The sequence below is a fragment of the Polistes fuscatus genome, unplaced genomic scaffold (genome assembly GCF_010416935.1).
Source record: "Polistes fuscatus isolate 324 unplaced genomic scaffold, CU_Pfus_HIC Scaffold2, whole genome shotgun sequence".
Taxonomy (NCBI): domain Eukaryota; kingdom Metazoa; phylum Arthropoda; class Insecta; order Hymenoptera; family Vespidae; genus Polistes; species Polistes fuscatus.
Window position 1 is genome coordinate 13,882,699 of NW_025113096.1, and position 20,115 is coordinate 13,902,813.

A 20,115-nucleotide genomic window follows, 5' to 3' on the forward strand; every position below is an offset into this window, starting at 1 on the left:
TTTCTTTGTTTTTCTTTTCCCGCATATATAATACTAATATTAATATATTTATTTTTACAGTATAATAGCAGTATCATAATTAAGGCCGTTAGAGCTGACAGTAGGCATTTGCAGCATAAATATGATCTAAACACATATTTCACATATTTAATATTATTTCATTAATACCTATATTTTTTCTGTTTTCTTTCTTTTCTTTTATTTTTTTCTTTTTCTTATTGTATTGAAATTATGCTGCCAATTAATATATACATAGTACGTAGTAAAATTCGTATGTACAATGGCATGTGAGTTTGTAATGATGCTGCATTGAAAAAGGTAGTTGGTGTATTTAACAGTCAAACGAGCTGTATTTCTAACTTCTGGAAGCATGTAGTTTCCTTAAGATGTTAATAAATATTACGATATATTCGTTATTCAGAAAATATAAAGGCAGGTAATCAGTTATAATATTGAAATACTGATTGATGTATATTCTATAAGTCATTGAAATAGATTTATATAAATCATTAACTATTTAGGAAAAATTAAGAAAAATATTATATATCGCATGGGGAAAAAAAGGAAAATATTATCAAAAGATATGCAATTAGCAAATATTTGTGACTTTCTTAAGATTCCTTCTTTTTTCTTTTCTCGAACGATCGCTATCGTCTTTTTCTTTTTATTTAGACGATTTATCGTCAACACTATCAGCTGTATTTACATCCATTACGTATTTGGCACTTTTGGAGTGCCGAAAAAGAATCGATACTCGTTGCAAAGATGAATACATGAAAAAATGATGAAAGTTAACGAAGAAATATATTTTCTTTTCCCGTTAAGAATTTTAGTATCTCTATTTTGTTGTATGGGAGCGCTTTCATATTGCTTTAAGTTCTACACATTGAAACACCTACTGCCATTTCTTATTTTGATTTTTGAGAATAATTTTATATTATCGTAGTTACTTATAAGTGATAAGATCTTGAAATAATTATTAATCCATAAAAATCATGTAAACAAACTTTTGATAAAATTCAAGTTTGTCAATTTTCAATGAAATATATATATATATATATATATATATGTATGTGAGTGTCAATGACTATATTTATTCTCTTAAAATTTCGTTTAAGTTCTCTGATCCTTCATTTACAATTGTCATAATATATCCAGGTACGTATATTATATCGTGCAAGTATTTTTCTTCAAAATACTTAAAATATATATAGATATATATATATATATATAATATAGAAAATGAAATTAAAATTGTATTTTATATTTTATAGGAACATCCGTCTTGGAGGGTTCTTAGTTGAAATGCAGCAACAACTTTCTCTCAGTATTTATTTAACACTCTTTCGAGGCCTACCACGTTGTTTAGTTTCACTGCTTACAGTTTGATTAAGAGTTGATCGTTTGGCAGTATGTGTACTGGTTACTTTATGCACAGTTCTTCCTACCTCTATTTTGTATAAATCTAAAGAAATATCTTCACTTTCAATCGCTTTTCTAGACCGCCGTGTACGTCCAGCTATTCGCTCCATTTCATTAAACTTAGTTTGCAATCTTTTAGCAAATTCAAAATCTGCTTTTTCTTGGAGAACCAATCTTTCTATTCTTTCTTGTTCTTTAATTACTTCTTCGTTTGATAAAACATTCTCATTGACTATTTTAGCATTATGGGCATTATTATCTGGTATTGTTTCTTCTGATGCAAGACATGGGTTTAATCGATCATAACTATGTTTATTGTTATTAGGATTTTCTTTACTTAAAACCTCTTGATCATATTTTGGGAAAGAATTATTGACTACTGTTTTGATATTTCGATTTGACTTTCTTAATCCATGAGTAGTAGTGTTGCAATGTTTATTGAGACTGTCTACATCATCTTTTATATTTTCACTTTTGTTTCTTAATGTAGGCTTGTGTGAACAATTCAACTTTACCCTTTTTTGTACAGTAACTGCAGATTGTTCACTCGTTGATGTTTCATTATTACTTTTTCTAGATAAAGCTCTTTTCCTTATACTTCTTTTAGTTGTAGATTTCCTTTCATCTTCGCTATCTACTTCCAATATTTTGTCTTGTTCAATCTGTGAATTTTTTCTTTTAACATTTACTTTCCTCTTTTTAATTCTTTCCGCAATATTTTCTACAGCTAGATTATCCCTACTACCTTCTTCCAGTTCGTTACATTCTAAACGTTCCTTAGAATTATTCAATGAAGAATCAGAACTCGTTACATTATCATTTACCTCTTCTTTATCTAATGTTAACTCGATATCTTTTCTATTTAAGAACATATTTTTCTGTCTCTTACTTTTTCCAACCATGCCATTCTTTATTTGCGATTTCCATGTCTTTTGGACCTTCCCTGAAGTTACATGCTCATCTAAGATTTGTTTTTTACTTAATTTAGTACCATTAATTGTTTTACTTATATTCTTGGCATAATTCTTATTACTATCAAATGATAGATCAGGAACCAATTCAAGTCTGCGTATAGCATCATGTATCTGAGACTTAAATGATTTATCATTGAATTGATGGGTAAGAGAAGTTGATGGATGTTGTTCAACTTCATTTATTTTCTCTTTAGAATTACACACAATCTCTTTTATTTTCATATCTTGCCTGATTTTACCTATAATATATTATACATTACATTAATATTATTAAATAATTAATATTTTATTATTATTTTTATTATTTTTTAATCATGTTCTTTTTGAATACACACCTTTAAAAGCACTCCATGAACATCCAATAATTCTCTTTAAATGAGTTGGAGATGGAGCCTTTGGTAAAGCATTAGATATTCTTTTTAAAACAGGTATCACTCTAACCAATTTTGGTTCAATTTGTTTTCCATCTATATATTTCATTATAAGAACAACATATTAACAAAATTGCATAATTGTATAATATATATTATATAACAAACAGATAAAATACTATGAAAGGCATTATACCTATGGACATTTTGAAAGGTGTTCGTGGCATTGCCTTAATAGGTTTAAAGTGATGAATTTCTTGATTGATACTATCATGACTACCTGCACTTTCTGCACTGCCAATTCTTTCATCGCCATTTCCCGAAGTGACACAAACTTCTACGCCTAAACTTTTTTTTTTACTATTTAAAACGTCACTGGGTACACGTAATTCTTCTTTGCTCTGCATACCATAAATTTTGGAAGTAGAACACCCTGGCTCCAAAGAATAATTTGAAGTTCCAGGCTGAGTAAATTTAGTTACCACTTGATGTTTTAGAGTTCTTGCAATAGTGTTGTAAATGGGCATAGATTTTTGACAACAAAATTTAGCAGTAGAGTCTTTATATGCATGTGATGTATTTGGTTTTATATTGGATGAATATCTTTCTGCACGCATTTTAGATATTAAAGCAACATTGGACCGTCTCAACTCGGAACCATTTTTTAACTCTGGAATATTCATTTTTCTTGTTTCCAAACTTTGTCCATCAAATTTAAAAATTTCTGTATTAAGCAATGGCATTGACTTAATATCAAACTTGGATGTATCAAGAGGACAATTTGACACCGATGAAGTTGCACATTCATTTTGATATAACTTCACTTCTTTCTGTTTATCTACTAGTTGCTTCTTTGCTAAATTCTGAGCTAGTAATTGATCTTGTGCTATTTGCGCAAATTGTTGCTGCTGTTCTTCAACTTGAATTTTTCTTATCAATGCCTCGCTAGCAATGTCTTCATTCTCTCTTCGACGTCGCATTTCTTCTTCAGCCATTTGAAGTTGTGCTTCATATTCTCTTCGAATTTCTCCAGCAGCACTAAGTATCTTACTCCTTGCTGATAATCCTATGAAATAAATAAATTAATTTCTCTTTCAACTAAATTTCTTTAAATCTAAATAAGAAACACGTACTATATAGTGATTTTAATGTGTTTAAGCATTATTGATAATTAGTACAATACATACGCATATGGGAATAGTGTGTGTGTGTGTGTGTGTGTGTGTGTGTGTATTTGCGCGCGTGTGTGTGCACTTTAATGAAATTGGGGTTATGTTATGTTTGTTTATTGTTACGTTGTGTCACCCACCAACGTCTAATTCACTTTCTCCGTCATCCCCATTATATTTGTTTTCAACCTCTTTGGGAAATTTAGTCCTGATGAGATCCCAAAGTGCATTGTTGACCAATGTTTCAGACTTGGTAGCTGTACGAAGCCAAGAACCTACACGAACTCTGCAAAGAGGACAACTCAGGCTGTTATGTTCAAAGGTTCCTTTCAAGCACCGTAAACAGAGGTTATGTGTACAAGGAAGTGTCACTGGCTCAATTAATAAACCGCGGCACACGGGACACATTAAATCTCTTATGTTCACATCTGCGGAAGATCGCAACAATGAAATATCAAATAATTTTGACGTTCGTTTTAAATATGTCGCCATCTTTTCATATTCTTTCAGGGGGGGTCAAACTCAACCAAGAAAGCTAGAGTTTCAATTATATTGTACTAAAATCATAGGTGGCCTTAGTATATTGAGAAAGTGCCATCTTACTGGTAAGAAATGAACTACTCAAATTTAACGCTAATTCTTGTGACAATTTATTTAGCATCAATTAGCCAACTTTTATTCTCCTAAGATATTGGATAAAATCATTAAGGCTTAGTTTTTAATATTATTTTTGGTTTTTAGATGATGCTTTATATAAATATTAACGCCATCTGTAATTTTTTCTTTAGGTAAAATATCACAGAATCTCTATACTTTTTGATACTATTCAGTTTATAATCTATGGAAGCTATTATACGATACAATTCAATTGATACGAATTTAACTACGTATTCCAATTGTGATTAAATAGTGAATCTATCAAGAGTTATTATTAGCAACATTATGTCACCGAGAATAAGGAAACGTAAGATGTAAACGCTAATATTTACAGTAATTCAATACCATAAAGACAATCGTATAACATGTGTCCTATATTGTTTGCGTCGGTTTAGCTGTAATACAAAAATGGCGGTTATTTTGAGGAAGATGAACTTATAATTAACAGTATATCAAAAAATTGCTTTTTATATTAAGATATATCTTTGGAATTGTATTTTTATTTCTTTGAATAATTTAGTCTTTTTACAATATTATATTATTTGTAATTATACGTTTATTGTTATATATAAATTCTAATAATAATAACACTACTTGATATTTCATACATCTTTTTCAATTGCAGGTCGTACAATGGATACACCCGGTGTTATCACAAGAAAAAGAGCTAGAACACATAATTTGAGAAATAAAAATTCGAATTCTTTGCAAGATTTTGAGAAAGATATTGAAAATAAGAAAAAAAGTAAAATCAATGTTTCACCCAAAAACAGTGAACAATCTAGAACGATAAATTCTTTAAATAAACCATTTTCAGAAAAAAACACAAGCTCAGAAAAATCAAAGAAAAGTTATACTTCCAACAGGTTTAGGATGATTAAAAATCTTAAGCCAAAGGCAAATAAATCTATTGGACATAATGATTCTGTAAGTGATATTGAGAACATAACATGTGAACTATTTAATGATTCATCTTTCAATTTGAGTATGAATAATGAACAGAAAAGCATGCAAGACTTATCGCTAAATAAAATTGTTACTCCTAAAAGTAGTCCTATTTCAATAACTTTAACACCTCAGAGGACTACGAAGACGCCAAAAAAATCACCTTTACATTTAAATTCTCCTAAGACGCATTCTAGAGTCTCTCTTAGAACACCAAAAACACCTAGAAAATTAATGCTTTCTGTTCATTCTCCTACTATATTTAATAATTCTGAAAAATCTTTAAAAAGCAGAAAAAGTATGAATGAAAGTACATTAACTTATGATTCAATGAGTAATATTAAAGTAAAATTAAACAAATTAAAGATAAATCAAAAGGGAATACGTTCATCTTCCGAAAATATATTAAGATTATCTAAATCTCCAAAAATTGTATTAAGATCTCCAAAAAAGTCCAAAAGTAAATCATCAAAAATGGGATTATCTAGTGAAAAGAATACGAGCTTCACGGTATTAAAAACAGAAAAATCCCCCAAAAAGGGTATATCAACAAAAATCTCTAATCGTTCCAAGAAAAATTATGTAGTTAACAAATCAATGTCAAGAAAAGCAGATAACTTAGATATAACTTTGACAAATTCAAATAATCTATCTGCTTTATATAAAGAAATAATATCAAAAAAGCCAGTGATAATACTTGAAAGAATCCCATTATTGGAAAACTTCATTCGATCATCTAAGTTCATAAATAATCAACACCCAATGAATAGCACGTTTAACGTCAAACAAATAGAAAAACAATTGTTTAATATTTCAAATTCTTTAAAAACTTCATTTTCATTATCTCCAACAAAAAAAAAAGAATTAAATAATATAAATACTTTAAATTTAACATCAAGCCCACAAATAAAGCGTAAATCGCATCTAACAGTAAGTGATAATATATTACTTCATTTATCACCAGAAGCATCAAGTAGTCCTCTAATTGAAAAAAGAATTCATAGAAGGTCTATTGGTCTCAATTTGACTAAGAAAACAAATGAATTTTATAATAGCAGTCAAAATAACACTATTAATGTTAATGAAAAGGAAAAAAATATAGCAAATGAGACATATGAGCTTCGTGAACCAAAAACTCCGTACTTACAAGCAAAATGCAGAAAACGTAAAGCAGAAGAAAGGAACTCCGATAATGAAAGAGATACAAAAAGAACATGTAAAGTTCATTTTGCTGCTTCAGAATCGCGAATAACAACATTAAATAATAAGAATGCTGAGCTTAATCCTTCTATTTCATTATTCAAACCAGAATCTGTTAATAATAGAGACATTAGAAAAATTCCAATCGTTAAAAGTATGTCAAGATCTGTATCCAATAGTTCAACAAATAAGAATACACAGAATTCTGAAATTAAAAAATCTCTTTTTAACAATACTAGAAAAATAGAAAAGACACCCTCATCTACATTAAACAAAACAAAACTTATTGGAAGTGAAGAGAAAACAGGTAAAACATCATTTAAAAAACAATTCAATTTAAATACAAAATATTTGAATATTTATATGTGTATGTGCGTGTGTATATGTCCATATGTAATGATATAAATTATATTTAATTGCAGATATCAAAGTACATAGTGCCAAAAAAATTCCAAATTTTCATGAAATACACACAAAACTGTTCTCTAAAATGGAATCTCTTGTAGATAACAGAATTCGCCTGATAAAGCAACATAAAGCATTAAGTAATGATCATATAATAAAGTTATTTAAAATATTATATAATACATATTAAAGTTTATGTGAATTAATTATGCATTTATTATTCACAGAATCAATCAATGTTTCAAAATTAAATACACAAAAAAATGTAAAACGTTCGCCAACTAAAACAAAAAATGACGGTTACAATAGATTTGGTTTTAAGATAAGGAAACCTGAAGCCACTAACATTGTTTTAACAAAACAACCGCCAAATCGGCAGTAAGTAATAAATATTTAAATTATCGTCATCTTTGTTATATGCAATAAATATTAATAATATATAAATATATAAATATATATATATATATATATATATACACATATGTTTGTAGACAAGAAAAACGAGAAGAAAATAGAGTGTTATTGAAAGGTGTAAGAACAAATAGGCGATTTGAACTACAAATGAAAATGCGTAACTTATCTAACTAAGTGATATTAATAGATATTTTTTAATATTACTTAATATAAACCACTATTAAGTAAGAGAAAAACAATGGTTAATTTGGACTATACTTTTTGTTATAACTTTTTAAACAGTCATTCGTTGATTATTTTATTTTACATTGTTTACCTAATATTTCAAAAAAATATATATATATATACTAAACCAAAATATTTAATTTATTAACAAAATTTGACACATATATATTATTTTAATGTATTATAGTTTATAAAAAAAATATTAATATAGTATTACTTTTAGAATCTTCAAAAGACTCTAAAGTATCATGTTCTTTATATATATATATAAAAATATAATAATCTTCACATATGTTAGTTTATATGATTATTTTTTAATTTAATTATAACACCTATTTGTGTACCTTCTACATACTCACTTGCTATATGTAACTGTAATGAGAACTGTAAAAGTAAGAATGAACGTTCTATTGTTTTAATTTACTCGCGTAATATAAACATTTTACAAATTAAGACTAATGCGCGGATCTATACATTTAGGAATGTTTAAGAGACAATTAAACGTACATATTTGCGAATTGCCAAAAGTCTCTGATAGCAATTTGCCAAAGTTACCACCTAATGCAAATATTTTTACTCGTTGGAAACGTAGTTATACAAAATTAATCTTAGTCTCGGCGAAACATCCACTTACAAGTTTTTCTCTGCGTAGTCGTGCTGCTATAGCTTTTGAAAAAAGAAGACATGGTCGTTCATTGCTTTGGTGGATAATACATCCATACAGCACTTTAAGGTATCGTGAAAAATATGTGTATAATAATTACATTATAGAACATAAAATCTTTCAGATTTTTCTGGGATCTATTGATGATAATTACATATTTATATATTTTCATCATGGTACCATACATCATGACATTTCATAGAATAGCTAAAAACACAGATACTGAGTCGTGGATAATTGTTTATCCTGCATATGTAATTTGTATAATTGATATAATTCTTAATTTTATAACTGGATATGTATCAACCGACGGTAATGAAATATTTCTAAATCCTGTTTTAATAGCACGGTAAATTTATAAAGATTTTTTGAAGAAAATCTCGATAACAGAAAATTAGATATATTTAATAATATTATTTATCTTCAAGGAATTATGTAAAAAGATATTTTTTCATAGACCTTGTTTCCTCTATTCCTTATACTTGGTTTTATAAACAACGCATATTGCCACCTGGACCTAATTCAAATTCCATATTTCTTTTACTCGAGATCTTGCCTATATTAAAGATTATAAGATTAGGTACACTGTATCATTATCTTAGACAACTTAATATTGTAAGTTTCTATAAGATAACAATATTTTCTAATGTATTATTTAAATAAGCTAAAAAGAATAATATATTCGTTTAACAGACTTTTGGATGTTCTCATGCCAAAAAAATAATTACTTGGCTTATTATCCGGACTTTATTAATTTTTCATTGGAGCAGCTGTTTGTCTTATCTATTTCCATATATTGTAATGCATATAATCGGAGATAGTATGGAGGTATGAAGATTCAACGATTATTACAATTATTATATTTATAATATATTAATGATTTGTAGAACTCCGGAACATATTTAATACACACAGGATTATATAAACAATCTGATTGGATTATTTATTTAGAATCTTTGCATATTGGTTTAAGTAATTTAATTGGATTTAATTTTGTTGAATTCCAATCATTTGGAACTTTAGATAAAATTACTCACTGTATATTACTTACCTTTGGAAAAGGCTACATAATTTGCACGATTGGAAAGTATAATAATTCTTTTTTAATGTAATATACTTTTAATTAAAATTAATATTTCAATGTATTATAAACAATAGTGCTTATCTTGCAATTATTTGAATCGTTGGCTGAATCAGAGCTAAAATATCATGAAATTATACACGGTGTAAAAAATTATGTTGAAGAAAAAAAACTTCCGAAACATCTTCAAGATAAACTTCTTGCTTATTACGAATATAGATTTCAAGGGCATTTTTTTAAAGAGCAAGCTATATCAAATACTCTATCTAGTCAGTTTAAAAAAATACAAGAACTATATGATTTTAAAATTTTAATTATTAAAGAAAATTTGCATCAATATATATTTTTTAGATCATCTTATTCAAGAAATTATGATACATAGTAATCATGGTTTTTTAGAAACTGCAAAAATACTTCAAAATTTACCACCAAATGTGCTTGGAAATTTAATTGGTAACATTTAGATTAAATAACAAAAATGAAAATTTTATTTCATTAAAATTGTGGGTAAAAATTATTTGTTTAAAGTAATATTTTAATTTTTTTACAGTGGTTTTAAAACCAGTTATTTACATGGAAACCGATGTAATTTATAAATATCATAAAGAAGGTGATTGCATGTACTTCATAGCTAGTGGAACAGTTGCACTAATTACTTTTTGGGGTAAAGAAGTGAGTAATAACAATTGATTTAATTACAAATAGATCGTATAATATTATATTATTGTATATGTATTAATAAAATAGATTGTATTCATTTATTCAGATTTGCCATCTTGAAAGTGGTGATCATTTTGGTGCCGAAGTTTTACTTAATTCTCAAAAACGAAGATATGAATCAGTTTTAGCTGTAGAAGTGTGTGAACTTCTACGTTTGGATCGTCAAAATTTTAAACTTGTTGTTCCTCGCGAATCTGAATTATTCAATAGAATTGAAAAAGATACAATGAAGAGAATTAAGTTGATTGAAGAATTGGAAAAGCTGCATCAAGGGTCTGAAAAAACAAAAAAATAAATTTAAAAAAAAGAAAAGGAAAAAATCATTTAAAATATCGAATTTCATGCTATTTCATTTTTATGTATAATTTAATTAAACAATTCATTAATTTAAATTGTCATTTGTCTATATATATATCATTGCAATTTTGATTTTATATTTAATTATATTACTAGCGCCACGTTGCGCCTCAAATAAGAACTAAACCACGTTATTCTTGGTCTAGTTTAGTCAGATTTGGTTGAATTAGATTTCGTTCCAGGACAGGTTAATGTTCAAATTAAATTATTAATCGTTTTATATATACAAAAATTTAAAGAAATAATTTATTTCAATTATTAATGAAGACGGCTACACATCAAAGACTAGTTATGGTTGGCGATCGCGATGGGCAAGTAGAATTCAATTAAATATTTTTAAGAATAGTTAAATGGAAGCTTGTTTATAAACAACTAATATTTATTAAATATCTTTAATGTAAAGCAACAAAAAAGTCATTATTAAAAAATATATTATTAAATATATTATTAAAAAATATATTGAAATTTAATAGAAGTAAATTAAAGTTTATGCACCTAATTTTAGATTGAAAGAACTTTTAAGACGACGATTGGTGGAATGTGGATGGAGAGATCAGGTTAAATTAATCTGCAAAGAAATAATAAAAGAACATGGTCACGATATAACTTATGATACGCTACTTTCTATGGTAACAAGTAAAGCACGAACACTTGTACCTGATTCTGTCAAGAAAGAACTATTACAAAAAATAAAAAATCAGCTTGTAGCTCAAGAAGAAAAATTGAAAATGTAAAAATCTTACAGATTTTGTGATTTTCTTTTGTTACATTAAATACGACTTACATACTAAATCTATGTATATATATAGATATTTTTAATATTTGTTCTATATTATAGTAACTAAAAGAGCTATATTTAAACAACATGATTCTTAAATAGTAATTTTCAAAACTTTGATATAATAAAATCGCAATGACATTGTATTAAACAAAACATTGATCTTACCATAGTTAGTATTTCTTCAAATTTAGATTGTAGGACTAATTTGATAATAAAAAATATTTTATATCTTTTGTAAATAATTTGAATTGTATCTTGTTTATATTAACACATTGAGTATCATGCGAATTTATAAGAAAATCCCCATCAGGCCACCTGCGCTACTTAGAAGTGCGCTGATGTTGTAATATAGCTATTGTTTCTTATTGTAGTAGAAAATATTTACGTTTAAAACAAAATGCTTATGGATATTCATTTAACATGTTAAGCGCCAAGTCTATTTTGTCTTGCTTATCGTTTGGTTTCATCAAAATTGACTTGCGGCCGGGGATCTTTTTAAGTTACGATAAAACAATACAAAAATTTTAAATATGTTTTATGTTTATATTGTGTTATGTGTGATTCTTGATCCAGTGCAAACAAAAATCTTTCTTTAGCCTTGAATATGAAAATGTCAGTCGAAGAGTGTGAAAGCGATAGTAGTGAAATTATTTTTTCTAAAAAATGGCGCAAAGTGATTGTTTTTTCATCATCAGAGAAAGAGGAGGAGAATGCTGAAGAATGGCATGATCCGAGAGGTGATCAACCAAAGCTTATGCCTTTTATCAGTCCTTCTGGGTTTATAATTGAAAATTTGAATATAAAATCAGATGTAGCAATAGAAACCTGCTATGAATTATTTGTGCCGGATAAATCGTTCGAGGAAATCGCCGAACAAACGAACTTATATGCATTACAGCAATTAGAAGATAGATACTCGCAGCGTTTGGGCAAATGGATAGTGACAAACAAAAATGAAATAAAAAGATTTTTTGGGCTAATTCTATGGATGGGGTTAGTTAGATTACCATCATTACATTTATATTGGTCCCATGATCCTGCATATATGCAAACATTTCCGAAAAGAATTATGTCCAGAAATAGATTTGAACTATTGTTGAGAATGATACATTTTGCAAACAACAGAAAGAGTAATGGTTCCAATCGTTTATACAAAATACAACCACTTATAGACACTTTAGAAATAAATTTTAAAAAATATTACAATCCGACAGAGGACATATGTATTAATGAATCATTGATTCCGTTTCATGGGTGCATTATATTTAGACAATATTTGAAACAAAAGCGTCACAAATATGGAATTAAAATATTTAAGTTAAGTTGCGGACTTGGTTATACCTATGCCTTTCATGTATACATAGGGAAAACTCTAAAAAAGGAAAACACTATACCCACTAAAATCGTAATGTCTCTTTGTAGAGATTTATTTGATAAGGGACACACACTGTATACCAATAACTGGTATACAAGTATAGAATTGGCGGACAAATTAATTGATAAAAATATTCATTTAGTGGGAACATTACATTCGAGTCAATGGAATCTTCCGCAGCAAGTAATATCGAAAAAGTTAAAACAGGGAGAAATTATTGCAAAGGAGAATGAAAAAGGAATAACCATTTTAAAATGGAAAGATAAGCGGGATATCTTACTTCTATCAACAAAGCATTCATCAGAAATGATGAATGTTGAAAGTCGATCAAAACACAAGTTGAAACCACAAGTTGTAGTTGACTATAACAGAGGAAAGGCAGCTGTCGACTTATCTGACCAAATGAATGCCTACAATAATCCACTACGCAGATCTATGAAATGGTATAAAAAGCTAGCCTTTGAGCTTTTATTAAATACTGCAATTCTGAATGGTTACATTTTATACAAAAATATCACAAAGAAGAATATCAGTATCAATGAATTTCGGACGAAATTAGCCGTATACCTCACAAATTGCTGGGACGAAGATATTCCATCTAACAGTATTGCAACTACTTTTAAGAAACGACAACACAAACTTGAAAAAAAACCTGGAAAAGTCTCTAAAATGCGAAAATATTGTAAATTATGCTATGAAGAAAGTGCGGCACTATTTGGTAGAGAAATGGCCAGAAAATCTACTAAACAAGTAACAACATTTTGTAATACCTGCAAAGGACAACCGTTTTTATGTTTACCGTGTTTCAATAAAATCCATTAAAAAAAAAAACCAGTTTGATAAGAAATATTTAAGTACATTAATGATACAATTCTGTAATAAATAAAAATGAAGTTAATTTTTAGTAACTTTTAAGTAATTACTTAAAACAATGTAATTAAAAAAATATAATTTTTTTAGTTTTATGTCGTATTTTACACTGTTAGTCACCAGTGATAGACCTGACCTGAACGAAAAGTTAAATGTCAGTCACTGATGATTCACGTGACACTCAACGTATTAAGATATGTATGTATAAATGGTATTTTATTATTACCATATAAAGAATATTTTTTTAATACTAAAATTAAATAAAGAAAAATTCTATAAAAATAAACATTGACAGAATAATACATAATTGAAAATTGATACAGTAATGAAATTTTCTTTTATTCATAGAAAATGAAAGGAACACTATTTTAAAAATAAAAATATTGTAATACCTAAATTTTAAATCTTTTAATATCTTCAGGCTTAAGATCTATTCTAAGAGATGCAATTTGTCTAACTTCAGCAGGAGTTAATCTCCATGCTATTGCATCTGCTCCACAATAATCAGCCAATTCCTCTACTTTTTCTATACTCAGTATAGTGGCTATTTGAGTTAAACGTGCAAATTTATCACGCACAGACCATGATGTTGCTGCTGCTAAATAACTGGCTAATGATCTAATTTCTTTATCTAAAATAAGTCCGCCAGCCTGAAAAATTAAGATCTGTTAATAAATGTAAATATATAAATATATGTACACGTGGATAAATTATTATATTAAACGAACGCATACTCTGTTAAAGGTTGATTTCAAAATAACTTTTTCTAAACGCGCTGTAACTTCCTTAGTTAAAATACCAATAAGAGCATCATAATTTGATGTTGTTAAATTGCTCTTAAAACCTTGAAGTAAACCTTCTAAATTAGTGACTAAAATTTGTACAAAAGGTTCATCCGTTTCGTATCTTAATAATTCATCCTGAAAATATAGATAATTATTTTATATAATATTGAGTCATTTTATTTTAATATTATGATATTATGTGTAAATAAAGACTGATTTAATATAATTTTTTATTTCATACCAACCTCATTAATATGATGATCTATGGACAAAAATGCATCTACCCAGGGTGTTACTCTAGGTTTTACGGCACTTACACGCAATTGTTCTAACCCATAATCAGTAATAGCTCTTAAAATAGATGTTACTCCTTTTAAACCGGAAAGACAACTATCTATTTTTCCTATATCTTTTTCAGCCATATTAGGAAATGTTGTATCTATTTCTGCACTCAGAGTTTTGCATAACGTTTCAACGTATTCAATACTAACATCTGTATTGTTTAAATATGCCTAAAGTAAAGAGTACAAATTAATGTTAATTTAGACATTGTTACTAATATGTAACTATATATAATAATTGAAGTATCGCTTATATTACCAAGAACATAAGACGAGCAAGTTCAGTGTCTGACGTTTGTAAACGTCCATGTTGTATACTTGTTTGCAGAGCACTATACGCTTGCGTTAAATCTAAGTATCCTGCTGAATATCCTTGGCGTAATCTATTCCTTAATCTGTTGGCAAATTCTCCTTCTAATATATCACAAGCTATATTAATAACAGCACAAACACCATCTATACTCCAACTTGATATAGAACGTCTAAATACATAATACAAATTTATGTTATAGTTTATTCACTCGTCAATAATTGTTAGATTATAAATCTAAATAATACCTAATACATTTTTGTACTATAAAAAAAACATCGTCCACCATACTAGATATTTGTTGATCTTGCTCTAACGTGTCCATACCAACAGCTTTATTGACACTTTCTTCCAAGAAATATCTTTCTAAAGCAAGATAAGCACCTATAAGTTCTTGCATATTATGAGCTAATTCGGAATTGCAGATATTTCTTTCAAATTCATTTAATTGATCCGTACATTGTGTAGCATTTGTAGTACTAATTTCTATGTCATTCTAAAAATAAAAAATAATTAAATATTTACGATTTTATTGGTGTGAATACAAAAGACTCACCTTAACTCTTCTTCTTAAGAAACGAATATATAATTCTGCCCTTGAGTGCATTATAGTGATTTCACCTAATAAGAGATCGAGCTCTTTAGGATCAATTCTTTCTGAATTTGGCTTTCTGACATATTCATTTATCATTTGCACTTTCTTAGATATACTTCTGTGTTTCATAAATTCTGCAACAATTTTTTTAACTTGCCTATATAATAATATATACATATTAATTTGTTTGATCAAAACAAAGATATCCATTATATATATAGATTTTCAAAATAAACTTTCATTTTACCTATCACATTCTTTTTGTAATATGGATACAGTCATTAGAAGTCTTCCAGGTCCATAATATGTTTCTATTATAGGTTGATGTACCTCGACAATTCGAGCTATTCCTTCAAATAATAATGTCATAGTATCCGCAAATATAACTGACGCTCGTTTATCATTACTTTTTATCTCCGAGGCAGCCTTTAAATTTTTTTGTGCTGTGTCATGAAGCTAGAAAATAAAAAATAATTTTTATGAATATAATAAATATATTTATTTATACAGTCACAAACGACAAAATAATTACCTTTGTACACAAATAACTACAAAATTTTTTCAAACCTTCTAAATGCATTCCCAATAATGGAAATATTTTAAAGAATCTTTCAACAGATGCTAGATCTTCAGATTTCACTGCTTCATCAAACTTGTGCGTAACTACTGTTCTCAGTTGTACAGCTGCTTGTTGCAATGTAAAAAGAGAGCTACTAATAGTACTAGGATCTCCTGATACATCTTCGGCTGTTCTTTCAAGCAATTGTTGATCCATTGACAGATACCGATGAACATGTGCAGCACCTTGCTCGTAATCTTCATTTTCTAAAGCTGTTGCAACACCTTCGCTACATAATTGTAGATCTAGTATATCATTAACTCTTCTTTGACATTCGCATACTCTGCTCTATAAAAAAAATATTTTATTATTACATTTTTCTATACAATTTTAATCATAGCATTAGTTAATTCTTTTTACTTACTCTCGCTAAATCTAGTTGTCGTACTTTAGAGCTTACATTTTCAGCCAATTCGTTTGTATGTACAATCATATTTCGAAATTTCTCTGCCTCACCACGAATAAAAACAACCTTAGGTAATACTTTATTTATATTTTGTAATTTAGATTCTATATAACAATGTCTAGACAATAAGTTGTCTAACTTTTCTTTCACAATTATCTGAAATAAATATTTCACACACACACACACACACACAAATTGTTACTTAATATTAAATATATTATGTTATTATAATAAAAAAATGTTTTAACCTCATTTTCTGACAGCTTATTAAGCATTTGCTGAATATTATTCTCTTCTATTGGCACACTCATCTTATTCACGAATTATTAAACGATTTATACAATAATAAGCAAAAATTAAAATCTGTTAAAAGAAATTCATTTATATACGTGGCATCTACTTGTCAGTATATGTGAAATAATTTTCATAAAGTCCATACTTATCGATGGAGAAAATATCAATGTTAAGTCGATAAGAAAGATAACTGTGATAAATTATTTTTTTTTCATGACATTGATCAGTCAAATAATTTTTTTTTACAAAGTTTTTGACTAAGTTATTATCCATTACAAAGTTCGAATAATACGATTAATTGATATATTTGAGAAATTGGATAATAAATTAGTAAGACGCAACCCCCCTGTAAGTTACAACAGTGTAAGTGTTATACTTATTATGTCTCAAAGAAGTAAAGTAATACAATTGTATAAAACGGTAAGAGTATTTTTCGAATCATTCTTGAAATTTTTATAAATATGTATATCTTTATACTTATTTATTATTTATTTTCCTTTTTTATTGTAGCTTTTGTATATGGGACGTGATTATCCAAAAGGTTATGAATATTTCAAAGTGAGATTGAGAAGAGCTTTTAATAAGAATAAAGAAGAACGTAATCCTGAGCAAATAGATAAAATGATAGCTCATGGTAATTTTGTTATTAAAGAATTGGAAGCTTTGTATATGCTACGCAAGTACAGAGCATTAAAAAATAGATATTATAATCAACCCTAACCTAAATTAAAACTATTATAAATATCATTGTATATTATATTATATTCTTCTATATTCATTATTAGTTATATTATGTATATATATATGTATGTATAATATAATTGTTATTTAATACTATTTTACAATGTAATGTAAATAAACATGATTAGTAATTTTACTATTATAACTTCATTTTACTTGTATATGATATAAACATAATTTTATATAATATTTATAATATAAATTATAAATATTATTTTTAATACTATATTGTAAAATGTATAATAATATATAGTAAATTTTTAAATAATATATAATAAAGCATCTCTAAATCTATTTAAAAAAAGATTATTATGTAAAATTGTTTATTCAGTGATTTTATCTTCGCCATAAGCGTCGGTCTAATTGCAGATAAGGACTAAAGATTGTGTAGCAGTAGTTTGATTATGCTGTCAAAGATATAAATGTTTTGTTTTTTTATAAAGTATACGTTGTATGAATACGCCAATGCATAATAAATATTTAAAATTAAAAATTAAATGATAATAATATATGTGTAATATGTTAATATTTTTCTTATAAGGAATATGAATATTAGTTTATGTTATATATATTTTTGTCAAAGAATGGAAAGCGGATCCTACGTTTGTGAAAACTTCGAAACATTCAATTTTTATAGTTTCGTATAAAAAAATCGATATTATTTTCTACATTATTTAGATAAAATTAAGTACTTTGTATATTATAATATATATTTATATTCGTTATCATGGCTGTATGTGTGGCTGTTATTGGAAAAGATGCAAGTATTTGTTTACTTTGGATTTATAGGTTATAAAAGAATAGTGTCTTTATAAAATATTATTTTTTTTATGTGAAAATGAGTTGATTAATTATTTATTTTATTATGAAGATTTTTCTATTCTATGTAGTTTGATTTTTCTGTGAAGATTTTCGTAATATTTAATTTTGTATTTATATTTTTATAGAATTCTCCCAAATATATCAAATGTGCAGATGAGTCTCTTGCCTTGCAATTTCATTACAAAGTGCATACATCTATTGATATTATAGAAGAGAAATTGAATATAGGCAACAAAACAGCTGTTGATATTCGTGATTTGTATTTAGGTTTATTACTTACAACAGAGGAGTTTAAAATGTATGTATTTAATTCCATTCTTACTATAGAATCAAATAGATCATTAGTAACAAGAAGTTTTATTTTAGCTACGGTTATGCAACAAATACAAAAATTAAATTTGTAATAGTATTACAATCATCTAATATATCATTCCGAGATAATGAAGTAAAGACGGTAATAAAATTACATTATTTTGTAATATAGCATTATTATGCATTAAATGTAAAATCATTTGTTAATTGTCCTACAGATATTTAAAAAACTGCATACTGCCTATTCCAATGCAGTTTGTAATCCATTTTATGTACCAGGTAGTTCGATTAATTCGAAGTAAGATTCATCATATTTTATTGTCTTTATTAATTACATTGACTTATATAGAATATAATCATAACATTAAATTTTTAATTTTTTACTATAATATATGTATACATATATTTATTAATTATGTTCTTTAGGTCATTCGATTCATCTGTGACAGAGATAATGGGAATTATATAAACTTATATATTCTTCTACTGAAAAATTACTTTAACAATATTATTGAATCATTCTTTAACTCTTTTAACTATAAATACAATATATGTTCAAAAGCAAAGAAGAAATATCATGAAACAACATTAATATGTTTTACTTTCATTAAGCAGCGAATTTTTTATTCGTAAATTCAATTGAACTGCATCATACATAAATTAACGAGTATTTTTTTTTATATTTGTATAATGAAGCTTATTATGGTCATATATATGTATATATATATATATATATAATTTGCTAAAATAGATCACTTTTTATGTCCGAAACAAGTCAAACATGAATCATAACGAGAATAATACATTAAAGTTGCTTATTCAATGTTGCTACTTCGAATACATTTTTTATTTGTAAAAAATTAACTATGACATTATAATATATTTTTATTGTACAATTATATCCAGAAATGCAACATTAAGTAAGCAACCATTCAAATGATAACAAAAATAATGTGTAGTACATATACTGTTGTACGTACATTCTATTATTATCATCATCATTATCATATTAAACATCGTATAACATTATATAAAATATTTCTATAAAAATATAACTGTATTTCAATTAGAAAGTTAAAGCTTATTGCCATCATTGTTTTACATCATCAAAATTATAATTGAAATAGCATAAAATAATTTAAGTTAAAGATTAATATTAACATTTTGTTTACTAATTAGTGTCAATTTAAGTTAAATATTTAAGTAGATCATTATTCTTACATACAATGGATTTTTTTGTTTTTCTCAATATGACGTCTA

The 20,115-nt window shown here is 26.9% G+C and overlaps 7 protein-coding genes across 16 annotated transcripts; 5 read left to right on the plus strand and 2 right to left on the minus strand.

The window, feature by feature from the left end:
• Positions 1-631: 631 nt before the first annotated feature.
• On the minus strand, positions 632-4,510 carry LOC122516579. Its single transcript, XM_043634511.1, has 4 exons — positions 4,077-4,510; positions 2,964-3,833; positions 2,732-2,863; positions 632-2,635 (listed from the first exon to the last, which is right to left on the minus strand). The coding sequence occupies exons 1-4, from the start codon at positions 4,426-4,428 to the stop codon at positions 1,332-1,334; spliced, it is 2,658 nt and encodes an 885-aa protein (XP_043490446.1). The 5' UTR covers positions 4,429-4,510; the 3' UTR covers positions 632-1,331.
• Positions 4,511-4,568: 58 nt separating this feature from the next.
• LOC122516580 (inactive protein tyrosine kinase pTKL-like) lies at positions 4,569-10,454 on the plus strand. 10 transcript variants are annotated; one of them, XR_006303606.1, is made up of 9 exons: positions 4,725-4,900; positions 5,219-7,045; positions 7,161-7,283; positions 7,371-7,521; positions 8,435-8,515; positions 8,571-9,274; positions 9,879-9,980; positions 10,078-10,199; positions 10,294-10,454. XR_006303606.1 is itself a non-coding variant. In XM_043634513.1 (6 exons), the coding sequence occupies exons 2-6, from the start codon at positions 5,227-5,229 to the stop codon at positions 8,797-8,799; spliced, it is 2,403 nt and encodes an 800-aa protein (XP_043490448.1). In that variant the 5' UTR covers positions 4,569-4,724; positions 5,219-5,226; the 3' UTR covers positions 8,800-9,375. The 10 variants fall into 10 exon arrangements, 5 of the variants coding, with proteins under 5 accessions (XP_043490448.1, XP_043490447.1, XP_043490450.1 ...); XR_006303608.1 differs by having other exon boundaries at positions 9,927-9,980; XR_006303609.1 differs by lacking the exon at positions 9,879-9,980.
• LOC122516054 (cGMP-dependent protein kinase, isozyme 1-like) lies at positions 9,269-10,542 on the plus strand. Its single transcript, XM_043633583.1, has 6 exons — positions 9,269-9,274; positions 9,334-9,484; positions 9,605-9,796; positions 9,879-9,980; positions 10,078-10,199; positions 10,294-10,542. The coding sequence occupies exons 1-6, from the start codon at positions 9,269-9,271 to the stop codon at positions 10,540-10,542; spliced, it is 822 nt and encodes a 273-aa protein (XP_043489518.1).
• A 105-nt stretch (positions 10,543-10,647) lies between these two features.
• Positions 10,648-11,929, plus strand: LOC122516474 (transcription and mRNA export factor ENY2). The gene is made up of 2 exons (XM_043634300.1): positions 10,648-10,915; positions 11,110-11,929. Exons 1-2 carry the CDS (start codon positions 10,866-10,868, stop codon positions 11,336-11,338), a joined length of 279 nt encoding a protein of 92 aa, XP_043490235.1. The 5' UTR covers positions 10,648-10,865; the 3' UTR covers positions 11,339-11,929.
• A 66-nt stretch (positions 11,930-11,995) lies between these two features.
• Positions 11,996-13,582, plus strand: LOC122516062 (piggyBac transposable element-derived protein 4-like). Its single transcript, XM_043633598.1, has one exon. It carries the CDS (start codon positions 11,996-11,998, stop codon positions 13,580-13,582), a length of 1,587 nt encoding a protein of 528 aa, XP_043489533.1.
• Positions 13,583-14,001: 419 nt separating this feature from the next.
• Positions 14,002-17,097, minus strand: LOC122516304 (conserved oligomeric Golgi complex subunit 4). The gene is made up of 10 exons (XM_043633995.1): positions 16,935-17,097; positions 16,645-16,842; positions 16,194-16,568; positions 15,909-16,117; positions 15,623-15,818; positions 15,315-15,562; positions 15,016-15,238; positions 14,661-14,927; positions 14,365-14,550; positions 14,002-14,280 (listed from the first exon to the last, which is right to left on the minus strand). Exons 1-10 carry the CDS (start codon positions 16,995-16,997, stop codon positions 14,023-14,025), a joined length of 2,223 nt encoding a protein of 740 aa, XP_043489930.1. The 5' UTR covers positions 16,998-17,097; the 3' UTR covers positions 14,002-14,022.
• Positions 17,098-17,182: 85 nt separating this feature from the next.
• Positions 17,183-19,447, plus strand: LOC122516305 (trafficking protein particle complex subunit 2-like protein). Its single transcript, XM_043633996.1, has 7 exons — positions 17,183-17,400; positions 17,491-17,618; positions 18,442-18,481; positions 18,669-18,841; positions 18,910-18,997; positions 19,074-19,153; positions 19,282-19,447. Exons 1-7 carry the CDS (start codon positions 17,362-17,364, stop codon positions 19,322-19,324), a joined length of 591 nt encoding a protein of 196 aa, XP_043489931.1. The 5' UTR covers positions 17,183-17,361; the 3' UTR covers positions 19,325-19,447.
• Positions 19,448-20,115: the final 668 nt, after the last annotated feature.